Genomic DNA, 12,524 nt, shown 5'->3' on the forward strand with positions numbered 1-12,524 from the left:
TATACATGGATAAATAATATAGCTGGGGTGGCTAGCTGGTGCAGTGGATAAAGCACCGGCTCTGGAGTCAGGAGGACCTGAGTTCAAATCTAGCCACAGACACTTAATAATGACCTAGCTATGTGACCTTGGGCAAGTCACTTAACCCCCCATTGCCTTGCAAAAAACCCCCTAAAACTAATATATATATCTATATATATATATCAACAATAGTTATAAAACATGTGTGTATACAGTGTATACTGTATTGTCAATATAATTTGTTTCTTTTGCAAGTCTCTATTTCCTTTTCTATATTTAGAAACATTATTCTAAGATCAATTAAGCTTAACTACACTTTAGAAGTGTCCATTACACACAAAATATTAAAAAATCTCACCATCAGCATCATTCTTCCCCTTGCTGATGAGGAAACTGAGTTACAGAGAGGTCAAGAGATCTGCACTCAGTCACAATGTTAGCAAGTCACAGAGCTGGCATTTAAACCCCAGAGCTCAGAATAAAAGAGCTCACCTACAAAATGGGTTATTTTCCACTATTATTATCTGCTTCTTATGAATGAGGAAACTGAAGTTAAGGAGTTTAAGTGGTGTGCCCAACATCACCATCTGAGATAGGTTTTGAATTCAGTTTTTCCTTTAGACATGGCGACTAAAGCTCTAGCCCTGCGTGTCAGTGATACCTCAGTTTAAAATGAATCTGATATTTTCGAGATGTGTGACCCTGGGCAAGTCGCTTCACCTCTGCCTGCTTCAGTTTCTCCCTCTGTAAATCAGGGACGATGATAATAGCATCTATGGCCCTCTCCCTGGGGTAGCTATTGTGATTATGGTTGTTGTTCCTGACCCCAAAGTCAGTTCTGTATATTCTATTCTCCCTACTTGCTAGGAATATAGGGTGGGAAGCATTGAACCTGGAATCAGGAGGATTTGAGTTCAACTCCTGCCTAAGACAGTAGCTGTGGGACCACAGAAGCAAGTCACTTCATCTGTATCTGCCTCAATCTCCTCATCTGTAAAATGGGGTCATAATAACCCCGACTCCCGGGGTTGTTGTGAGGAACAAATGAAAGAATAAGTATAAAGTGCTTGGCACTGGTATACAGTAGATGCTATATAAATGCTGGTCATTGTCGTTGTTGTTGCTATGACAGTCTCATGGGTGGTTAATCCTTCTCTGGACTAGTCCTCCCCCTTTCTGTAATCAGTTCTCTTTCTTTCAGAGAGGGCCACATAAGAAGGGGTGGGGGGGTTGTACCCAAGACTTACCAAATACTGTCAGAGAAAGTAGAAGGTTCTTCCCAAGACTGTCCCATATCTTCAGACACAGGTTTCTACGTTTGGGTTCTTCAGAGCTCAGGTGACTCTCATGCATCCGCACTTCTACTTGCTTGGGCATATTGTTGGCACTGGAAGAGAAATGGAGAAATTAGATGGTGGAATGACCAAAGAGACCAGGGACCAATGGGTACAAAGGGGAGGAAGAACCACTCTCTTTTTTTCCCTCTCAACCAGACATAAGCAAGAGCCTCACCTTAGGTGCCAGGGCATCCCCTAACTCATTAGGACCCAACTCACTTTCAATACTACCATTCAAAATTGTTTTTTTTTTAAATAAAAGTAATGGTCCTCAATTTAAATGGCATCCATGGTATATGAGCTCAGGAAAGAAAGCAAGGAAATGAGTATTTATTAAGTGGCTACTGTGTGCCAAGCACTTTACAAATATTTTCTCATTTAATAATAGTAATTAATTAGAAAATGATAGCAAGCAATTTAATAATAACATTTAATAATAATAGCAAGTAATTTAATGATAGTAATTTAAAAATAATAATATTTATATAATGCTTGCTATGTGCTAGGCCCGTGCTAAGCACTTTATAAATATTATCTCATTTGATCCTCACAATAACCTAGGAGGGAGGTGTTTTTATTATCCCCATTTTATGGATGAGGAAACTGAGGTGGACAGGATTTGTCTAGGATTACCCAGCTAGCAAGTGTCTGGAACAGGATTTGAACTCAGTCAGGTCTTCCTGTCTCCAAGCCCAGGGCCCTATCCAAGGTGCTAGTTGCCCCAGTACCACTTAGCTTGGGTCTAGGGATCCAAAGACAAAAACTAGTCATCCCCTGACTCCCAAAGTTTACATTTTCCTGGAGAGAAGCATTGCACACACATAAATACCAATGAAATTTTTGCAATGTATTTCTGGAAAGCACTAGCCGGCGGGTGGATCTTCAGGAAGGGCCTCTTGTAGGAGGTGGCCATACTGAAGGGAGACAGCAGGCCTGGCATGGGGACCGCTTTGCAAAGGTACAGAGGTGGGATTCTATAACTACAATGGACCAGAAATGTATAGTGTCCACTTTGAGGATTTCGACTTTTGTGCTTCACGACAAAAACTAAAAAATACTATCCTGCAATGAGCAGCTGTTCAAAAAGCAGCCCCCGGTCAGCCCTTCCAATGACTCTAGCCTCTTCCATAGTCTGTCTTCCATCTCCAGATGCCAGGAACTACCTTTGCTCAGGTAGTTACTACTCTCCCTCCTCATCTCTACCTCCAGGCTTCCTTCAAGTCCTAGCTAAAGTCCCAAGCAGCGAGTGGCAAAGAGGATAGAGCACTGGTCTTAGTTAGAGTCAGGAGGATGGCAATTCTAATACAACCTCAAACACTTGCCACTTGTGACTTTAGGCAAGTCATTTAATCCTGATTGCCTCCCATCCAGGGCATCCTGGTTCCTATCTGGCCACTGGACCCAGCTCTGGAGGAAAAAGTGAGGCTGGGCACTAAGCACAGTCCCACTCACTCAAATCCAACTCATGTGCTTGTCATGGCCCTACTTCCTGACATCCATGAGACTATAACAGCAACAGATGATGCAGTGCTTAGAGCATTGGCCGAGGAGTGAGGAGGACCTGAGTTCAAATCCAACCTCAGGCACTTAATAATTGCCTAGCTGTGTGACCTTGGGCAAGTCATTTAACCCCAATTACCTTAAGAATGAAGGACAACCATCAGCAGCAGCTAGAACCCTACCTTTGATAAGAAACCTTTCCTCATCCCCCTTAATTTTGATTCTCTTCAATTCACCCAGTCTTTAACTTGTTTGTGGGGACAGTTTGGTGGCTCGGTAAATAGAAAGCTGAGTTTAGAGTCAGGAAGATCTGAGTTCAAATCCCTTTAGCCCATTTGCCTTAATTTCCTCAACTGTCAAATCTGCTGGAGAAAGAAATGGCAAGCCACCCCAACATCTTAGTCAGGAAAAATCTCAAATGGAGTGTCAAAGAGTCAGATATGACTGAAAAATGACTTAACAGCAATAATAAATAGCTTATTTATACATAGTTAATTACAAGCTGCCTCCTCTATGAGATCAGGAGTTAGTGGAGGAAGGAACTGTCCTGAAACTTTTGGGGGTATCCCCAACACTTCATACAATGCCTGAATGATTGACTCCACCAACACAATGATGCATGGTTACACAGCTGCTCTTATAATGGAAAACTTTGAACCAGGCTATGATTTGCTCAATCTTGAGCTTCTGTGTTGCATTATTTTAACAGCTGAGTCCATTGGGAAATCACAGTATGTTTCTTCTTCTTTTTAATCCATGTCCTATGACTCATTTATTTTAACTGAAAGTTTGTTCGCAAGCAAAACTCATTTTGCAAAACATCCTTTAAAACTCCAAAGAGAAGGGGGCTGGGAGGAGGGAGCCCAGGCTGCTGCTTAGTTTGAGACTATTTATGGCTGAGCTCTAAGATTCTGCTTTTTATTACTATTCAAAGATTCCCCCTTTACCAGGAACCTCTAATAATAGGTTTATTAGATGCAGTGTCTGTTCCAGATTTCTTGCTCAAATACTCCACTCCCCCCACTGTATGCTCATTTCCTCTATCATTCCTCCAATCAGGGAAGTTGAGAAAAAAGAAAAGTAAAAGAAAAAAGGGGAATCCATCAGCAACTGATGGACTTACCCAGTGAGAGGCAAGTGGGAATTACCCACTCCCCGTCATCATCTCCCAACATCCCATAAAACTTTCCCATCTTGTAGACCTACAGCCTGGGGATGTAAGGGAGGATGGAGTTGTTGGGTCTGGCCTCATGGTTCTGTCCCAGAAAAAGTCCCAGTGAGAAAGGGGCCTGGAATGTCAAAGAGAAAAGCAGTGAAGAAGGAAGGGGGATTTGCCCACCCTGGGAAAATTGAGGGCAATTGTCAGTCGGGGAAAGGAATTCTGAAAACTCTCTATGAGAGCATGTATCCAAATAATGGAACTTCTACAGTTATAAACTTTCATCTGAAGCAATTTTTCCTCCTCCCTAAAGAATCCCCTTTAAGGATTTATAAGGGACCACTATTTTGTTAATTTTGGCTGATTGGCAACTATGGGATACCTAGAGTTTCTTGCCCTGTTTCTGTCCTTTGAAAGGATTCAACTGTCTCCTTGACCCTCTAAAACTAAACTCATGAATGTCTAATATGAGATGTCAAACAATTTTCTTGCTCTGAGAGCTGCCTGAACCAGATCAAAATATAATTGGGAAATGTATAGCAAAATTAATAGAAATAAGTGCATTGGATAGAGCATTGGCCCTGGAGTCAGGAGGACCTGAGTTCAAATCTGCCCTCAGACATTTAATAATTACTTAACTGTGTGACCTTGGGCAAGTCATTTAACCCCAGTGCCTTAAATAAATAAAATTTAAAAATGCCTAAAAATTAATAGAAATATAATAAAATATAGATAAGGATAATTTGTAGTTTTCCAAGTCAATCTGATGTTTTTGTCCTTCATTCTCAAAGAAGAAGACCATGACAACATCCGTGATATTTATGTACAGTTTGATGATCTCTATTAGTTCTGTGTGGGGCAAATAAAGTTTGATCCCACTGCAAGATTTCCTAGATACCCCCTTTCTAAACTCACTTCTATGATCTTGGGCATTGACATCAAGCAGGGGTGACATCTCTAGGCTATTATTGCTCATAAGAGACCTGATTTGTGGATCCAAAAACATCCTCCTCATTAAATAAATCAAGATCTAGCTCCTTCCAACTCCCACCACCTTCGTTATATTTCTGTAAGTATACTTAATGAATCTTTTTTACCCAACACTAGTTGAATCTTATAGGAACTATTCTCCTTGTGGGCATGGGTTGGATCATTTTTTGTCATCTAGTACTGTGCCATTAGAATGTCATAGGAAAAGACTCAATCTAATTACTTTGCCCCGTGGTTATGTACCAATAGCATCATTTTCTTTTAATCAGGGAACATAGGTGCCTAGCACTCATGGTAGGGGGGGGGAGGAAACAGACATCAGTCAACCAATCAATAAAGATTTATTGAACAATTAGTTTTTTCCAGAAACTGCCCTAAGTTCTGCAGTTACCTTCTAACCCCCAAGAAGCTTGCATTCTAACTGGGGAGTTAGATTCAGTCAGAAGACCTAGGGACCAATTCCTACTCTGTAATGACTTGTATGATGATGGGGAAGTCACTTCATTTCTTTCTTTTTTTTTTTTTGCTATTTTATTTTTCCAATTACATGCTTTGAAAGTTTTTCAACATTCACCCACTTGAATATTTTTAAGTTACACATTTTTCTACCACCCTCCCTTCCCAATCTTTCCTCTCAGTAGTGAATAGCCTAGCAAAAGTTGTCCATGTTCATTTGTATTTAATATATTTACATATTAGTCATTTTGAGTATGAGGAATTAGGACTAAGGGTAAAGAAAGAAAACCATGGAATTTGAAGGAGAAAAAGGTTTTAAAAAATGACTTCATTTCCTTGACCTGAATTTTCTCATCTTAAAAATGAAAGTATTAAACTAGATAACTCTAAATGCTCCTTTCATCTGAAAAGCTAAGGTCTTTGGATTATTTGAAAGCTCTAGAAGGGGAAATTCTGAGGTGGAAAATAACACAGGACCCATAGTTACATCTAGAGTTCCTAACTATACCTCTTAGGCAAACTGGGGACCAAAATATTTACAAAAATGATTTCACATCATTGAGGGTGGGGAGGAGAGGGAGAGTACTTGGTAAACATCAGCATGTCCTATACAAATATGCCCATATAAATGTAAGGGGCAGTCAGGTGGCGTCATAGTGGATGAGAGCACCAGGATTGGAGTCAGGAGAACTCATTTTCTGGGCAAGTCACTTAACCCTTTTTGCCTCAGTTTCTTTATCCATAAAAATGAGCTAGAAAAGGAAATGGCAAACTACTCCCTACCCCAAATAGAGTCACAAAAAAGTCAGACACAACTGAACAACAATACACATCAAATGGAATATGATTGTGCAATAACAAATAAAAAATAGGCCCTACCAGAGAAGTATAGGAAGACTAATATGAATGGATGTGTAGTAAAAGAAGTAGAACCAGAGTAATATAACCCTGGAGTAATATAAATGATACCAGTGCTAAAAAGCAGCAAAGTTCTGTACTGACCCATCTTAGTCTAGGAGAACACATAAAGGAGCATACCATCCTTGTCTCTTTATTTTATTTTATTTTTTTAGGTTTTTGCAAGGCAAATGGGGTTAAGTGGCTTGGCCAAGGCCACACAGCTAGGTAATTATTAAGTGTCTGAGACAGGATTTGAACCCAAGTACTCCTGACTCCAGGGCTGGTGCTTTATCCACTATGCCACCTATCCGCCCCTGCCCTTGTCTCTTTAAAGAGGTGGTAACCCATGGGTTTGCAATGGTGCATACACTGTTAAACATAGTTTTGGTGTATACAACTCTTGCTAAACTGTTTTTCTTTTTCCACAAGGTGATGAATATCAGTAAAGGATTGCAGTATTTTTTAAAAAGGCACAAATAAAAGTATTTTAAGGCAATAGAATTCAGATCTCCCCATTTATCTACACTAGGGGTGGGGGGAATAATTTTTCAGCCAAGGGCATTTTGCATATTTATAACATCATTTGTGGGTCATACAAATTATCAGTTTAAAAATTTGCCTAAAAAAATTGCCTGCTATATTTGGTCAAAACTTAATTAATTCACCCTTAAAAGCACCTAGATTTATTGAATTTTGAGTCCTACTGTGGTTGCCTTGGCAGCCCCAGACCAAATGATCTCACAGGCTTTATATGACCCACAAGTCAGACATCTGCTGTCCCTGGTCTACATAAAGTCTTCCCCTTCCCTCCCAGTTTTCTCTGTTAGGCTAATTCACTTAAAAAACCCCATTGTTCCCATGCAAGAGGTTCTTAGGATCATAGATCTAAAGCTAAACATGACCTTAGGAACTGTCTAGTTCAATACTCTCATTTTTACAGATAAGGAAACAGAGATCCAGAGAGATTAAGCAAATTGTCCAGTTATAGGTAGCAAGAGACAAAGGCAGGATTTGAACCCACATCCTTTAATTCCTTAGCCTTTGCTTTAGCCCACAGCACCAGAAGGTTTTGCTCAGATGTAAATCTTACTATTCTTTGCCAGAGTTCAAGGTAAATGAAAGGACCTCCAACAGAGGTTCCTCTTAAGAAGAAAGACTAAAAAAGAGATGAGGTAAGAGGTGGGAGAAGCAGAGAAAGGAGAAAGAGAAGGGGGAAGAGGAGGAAGGAAAGGAGAGGGGGAGGAGAGGAAAAAAGAAGGAAAGAGAAGGAAAGGGAAGGAGAGGAAAAGAAGGGAAGAGGAGGAAGAAGAGGAGAGGAGAAGTGGAAAAAGGAAGAAGAGAAAGGGCAAGGAGGAAAAGAAGGAAGAGGAAGAAGCTACCGTTAGGCCAGAGCTATCACTTTGAACAGTCAATGAAAAACAGGAAGGGAAGCAGGGGTAACATGGGGTCAAGGGCCACTGCCCACTTCACCTGCTTCCAGACTGCTATGATTGCCCTTTCAGGCCCAAAGAACTTCGCCCCAGGTACTCCCTGCAGACATCAGTCCAATGGCTGGTCCTTGGGCTCCACCCAGTTCCCTTCATTGACTCATGCTCAGCCAAGCTTTCTGCAGAATATCAAAAACGGATCTGGTTTGGGACAAGGACCAAGTCACTTGACTGACGGGGTCAGTTCTGGTGCTCCTATGGCTCCACATCTAAGGACCAGACTCTCCAAAACCTTTGAAACCTGCCCCTGCAGCCAGAGAATTGTGTGTTTACCTTTGGGAAGGGAACAGTAAACTTGGATGAAATCCTGTTTGTCCCAGCCAGGTTCTGAAAAGAGGAGGTAGGTCTGGAGGTCCTTCTCTTTGCCCCCAGAGCTTTGGAACCCTTCCCTCCCCACCCCCCACCTCACCTCTGATAGAGGAAGAGATACTCCCTTCTTGGCAAGGACTAAAAAAGCAGCTTAATTAGCAGTTCTCCCCTGCACCTGGCAGATGGCAAGCTAAAAAGACAGTGGCTGGAACCCTCTAGGTATGTTAGTCACACCCCATCATTCTTGTTCTCAAGTTAAATCCTCTCCTTTCACCAAGTTAAGCAAATGGAGCTAATAAAATGCCTTATTTCCCCCTTTCAGGAGGAAGTGTCCTATTCTTGCTTATAAAATCCATTTTTCTTACAAAGTTGGGTTGAAATCTGGTCACAGATTTGTTATCACTAAGAACAAAGTGAAGTCAATCGGGAGGGCCTTTGTAGGAGGAGGAAGAAGATGAGGAGGAAAAGGAGGGAGAAAGGAAAAGGAGAAATGGAGGGAGAGAAAGGAGAGGAAAAGGGAGAAGAGGGGAGTTGAGGAAGGGGTGGAGGAAAAGTAAAAAAAGGAGGAAAAAGAGAAGAAAGAAGGGGGGAAGAGAAGGAAACCAGCTATGAGGTCTCAGGGATACCAAAAAGACCTGCCTGTTCCCCAAATGCCTCTCTCCTGTTTCACTGAAGCCTGGAGTTTATTATTAGAGTTTCATTTTCTGATAATACTGTGGAGAAATCATAGAAATTTGAAGTTGGAACAGACTTCAGAATCTAATCCAATCTGTACAAAACAAGAAACTCCCTTTGCAACCATCCCAACCATCATCCAGGCTCTACCTGAAGACCTGAATGAGGGAGCTTGCATGCCCTTTGGAAGCAGCCCATCCCATTTGGACAGCTCCAGTTCTTCCCAATTCTTTCCCTTTTCTTGTTCAATTATGCCTAACTGGTCTTCAGTAACTCCATAAACGAACTAAATTTCAATAAACAAAGGTTTACTAGGGACATCCTCCAAGACCCATGTATTTTAGATAAAACATGATCCCTGCCCTGAGGAAACTTACAGTCCAAATGGTGTCACAGTTACAAACACAAAATAATGAAGGCTAGGTACTACAAAGTGTTTGGCGATCTCCACAACGGGAAAGGGAATCATAATGTTAGCCCTGGAAGGGACTTACAACAATAATTTTCTACATTAATAGCTTTGTCAAATGGACATTCAGGCTCTCCTCAAAGGAGAGTACCAAATACTGTGCTTAATGCTTTGTACAAATTTTATCTCATTTGAGCCTCACAACAACTCTGAGGTAAGTACCATTATTATTCCCAGTTTATAGTTGAGGAAATTGAGGCACACAGGTGAAGTGACTTGCCCAGGGTCACAAAACTAGTATGTATATGAGACTGGGTTTGAATTTAGGTCTCCCTGATTTCAGGTTCCACTGTGACATCAGCTACCATAGAGAGGGGGAGGGAGAACCCTCAACTTTTGAAGACTTTGGGATAGATTTAATCTTTAGGAAGTTCTCCTTTATCTCAGGCTTAATACAACTCCTATTTCTGCCCTCTGGAGCAATAGTGAATAGTCTTTAAAGATGATGATTCACCACCCAACAATAAATTCTCAGCCCAACCAAGAGTTTGAAAAGCAACCAACTGGACAGAACTCTGAGGGAAAGAGAAAGTTTTCATTCTTCAGCCCTATGCATCATGTATGGACTCATCAAAGCTGAGTCTTTAGTATGGTTAGCAATGGTGAAGCACTTGGTAGCTGCCTTCATCCTGTTTTTTGTGATCTTGGTCTTTAGAGATGGAAGAAGCTATAGAAGTCATTTAATCCAATCCCCTTATTTTACAGATAAGGAGACTGAAGTCCAGGTAAAAGATAATATCCAAAGTCACACAACATCAGAGATGGACCTAAGCCTCTCAAGTCCTATCAGATCTCTTTATATCCAGCTATCAATGAATTCCAATCTGATCTCCAATCAAATTATTCCTCTCCTTAGACTATTCCTGTTTTCAGAAAACAGCTACAGAAATTCTCAAAATACTTTCTAGATAATAGAGCTATTCCAAATGAACTTGGTTCATTTTATTGTTTAGGGACATCAATAGAAAGTAATGGAAAGTGACTTGGATTTGGAGTAAAGGGACCCTATCTGATTTTCCCTCCCTGTTTGCAAGTCAGATTTATTAAGCATGTACTCTGTGCCAAGAGACAGTTGGGTGCATAGCATGTCAGACTTGGAGTTAGGAAAATCTGAGTTCAAATCTGACCTCAGCTATGTGATGGTAGTCATTTCATTCTGTTTGCCTCAGTTTCCTCATCAGTAAAATGAACTGGAGAAGCTGCTCCAATATCTATGTCAAGGAAACCCCAAATGGGGGCATGAAGAGTTGGACACAACTGCAAAAACTCAACACCATTTGCCAGACATTTTACTCAAAGGAATTAAAAGAAAGGCAAAAATAGTCCTTGACCTCAAGGAGTTTCATTCTCATGGAAGAAATGATTTGCTAATGAGTAGGAATATCCTTGTCCCACTCCTAATTTTTTCTTTATTGCTAGGTTTGTGGAAGTTTGCTTGAACCATTTAATAATAATAATTGCTCAAAGATCAATTTGTTTTTTGAATTGTGGAAGTTTGGTTGGGCCATTTAATGATAATAATTGATTAATGATCAATTTGTTTTTTGAAAAGTGACTTTGATATGCTAATTTATAGTTCTCACAACTGATCTAAACAGAGCCATCCAACTAAGAGAGAACATTCTATTTCTCAGCATAAATAAACTCTGGGTTTAGAAACCAGAAGATCTGGGTTCAAATCCCAACTCTGCTACTTACTGCCTATGAGACCTTTCTGGATCTCAGTTTCTTCAACTATAAAATGAAGAGAGTGGAAGAATGTACTCCAAGGACCTTTCAAAGTTTTGAGCCAGGATCTTATTTTTGAACTATGAAAGAACTGATTAAACAAATAATTTCTTTTTCTCATACTATTAGTTTATCAGGATTATTTGATAAAGAATTTCACAAATGCTTTTTAATGTGGAAAAAGTATTATAAAGTCATTTTATGATGAATCTACATATATATATATTTGTAAGTATATATATTTTAATAGAAAATTGGTAGTTAATTTCATGTTTGACAGAGTAAGAACAGTGGCTCTAGAGTCAGGGTTCTGAGTTCAGATCTGACTTCTGATGTATGTATGCCATCTGTGTGAGCATAGGTAAATCACTTAATCTTCCTAGGCCCAGTTTCTACATCTGTAAAATTCTATGCACCCAAATGCCTCCTGGCACAGAGTACATGCTTCATAAATCTGACTTCACCAACATAATGAAAGAACTCTAGAGGATGGTGCACAGTTTAAAAGTTTTAGTGAGAAAGATTTATTTGAAAGAAATGATTATATTAACTAGAGTTTGATTTCTTCACTGACTGAGCAAATTGATCAACATCTTGTCCTTCAGATTGTACCATATCAAAACTTCATTATTTGTAGAGTTCTCTTTTTTCTCCTAAAGTAGCTGCAATCATGACTGGATCCTTCTGGTCCTACTGTTTTTGCTATCTATGGAAATTGGTTCAGCCCTCAATTGGAAATTCTCAAAAAGTTGAAAAGTACTTCCCCATCCCCATTAGCAAGTCTCTTAGAATAGAAAATAAAAATCCAAACAGAGTGTGATGGGAGTGTGGTATTTCTTATGCTGGAAAGCAGCCAGAACTCCATCTTACCATCCAATCCCTGCCAAAAGCAACCAATGAGTCCAGAGAGCACAAATTGTCAAGGTCTGTTTTTTTTTTAATGGACTTTCTGTGGATTTTCCAGGAGGACCACAACCCCCAAATATTCCCAAAGTGGTAAAATAATGTGTCAACTATTGGTTATCGATGCCACTTCCTGTCTGAGTGGTTAGGCTGGAAGCTGTCCCATCCAAGAACTGTGAATAGCAGTTGGATCCTAGTTAACTTGGAAATGTCTTATGAGTTCCCCATTGGGATTGGATTCTTCTTCCATTGCTGAACTATCATCCAGAATCCTAAAATAATTTAAAGGACCTAGAGCATTATGGCGGAAGAGAAGTAGACCAAGAGAGGTCCAAGTTTACTTAACCTTTGTATTGTTCTCAATCAATCATTAAACGTCAATTAAATGCTTAGTCTATGCCAGTTACCATGCTAATCGTTGAGTATTCAAATAAAGATTGGAAGGAAAAAAAATCCAGTTCCTTCTTCCAGGAAGCTCATAATCTAATGGGACTGGGTACAAACCAAGGAGGCAGGAAAGAGTCATAAAAAGGTCATTACATCTGGAGTTGAGAGTTTGGGTTCTGCCACTTTCTATTCATGAGACCCTG

The 12,524-nt window shown here is 40.1% G+C and overlaps 1 protein-coding gene across 3 annotated transcripts in view; it reads right to left on the reverse strand.

The window, feature by feature from the left end:
* The window catches only part of SLC1A2 (solute carrier family 1 member 2), a 149,274-nt gene that overhangs the window by 67,926 nt on the left and 68,824 nt on the right, over positions 1 to 12,524 (reverse strand). For all 3 annotated transcript variants that reach the window (XM_074230479.1, XM_074230478.1, XM_074230480.1), the window contains exon 2: positions 1,269 to 1,408. In XM_074230479.1, the coding sequence (XP_074086580.1) occupies positions 1,269 to 1,398 (130 nt within the window). In that variant the 5' untranslated portion in view covers positions 1,399 to 1,408. The remainder of the gene's footprint in view (positions 1 to 1,268; positions 1,409 to 12,524) is intronic.

The sequence above is a fragment of the Macrotis lagotis genome, chromosome 3 (assembly GCF_037893015.1).
Source record: "Macrotis lagotis isolate mMagLag1 chromosome 3, bilby.v1.9.chrom.fasta, whole genome shotgun sequence".
NCBI lineage: Eukaryota > Metazoa > Chordata > Mammalia > Peramelemorphia > Peramelidae > Macrotis > Macrotis lagotis.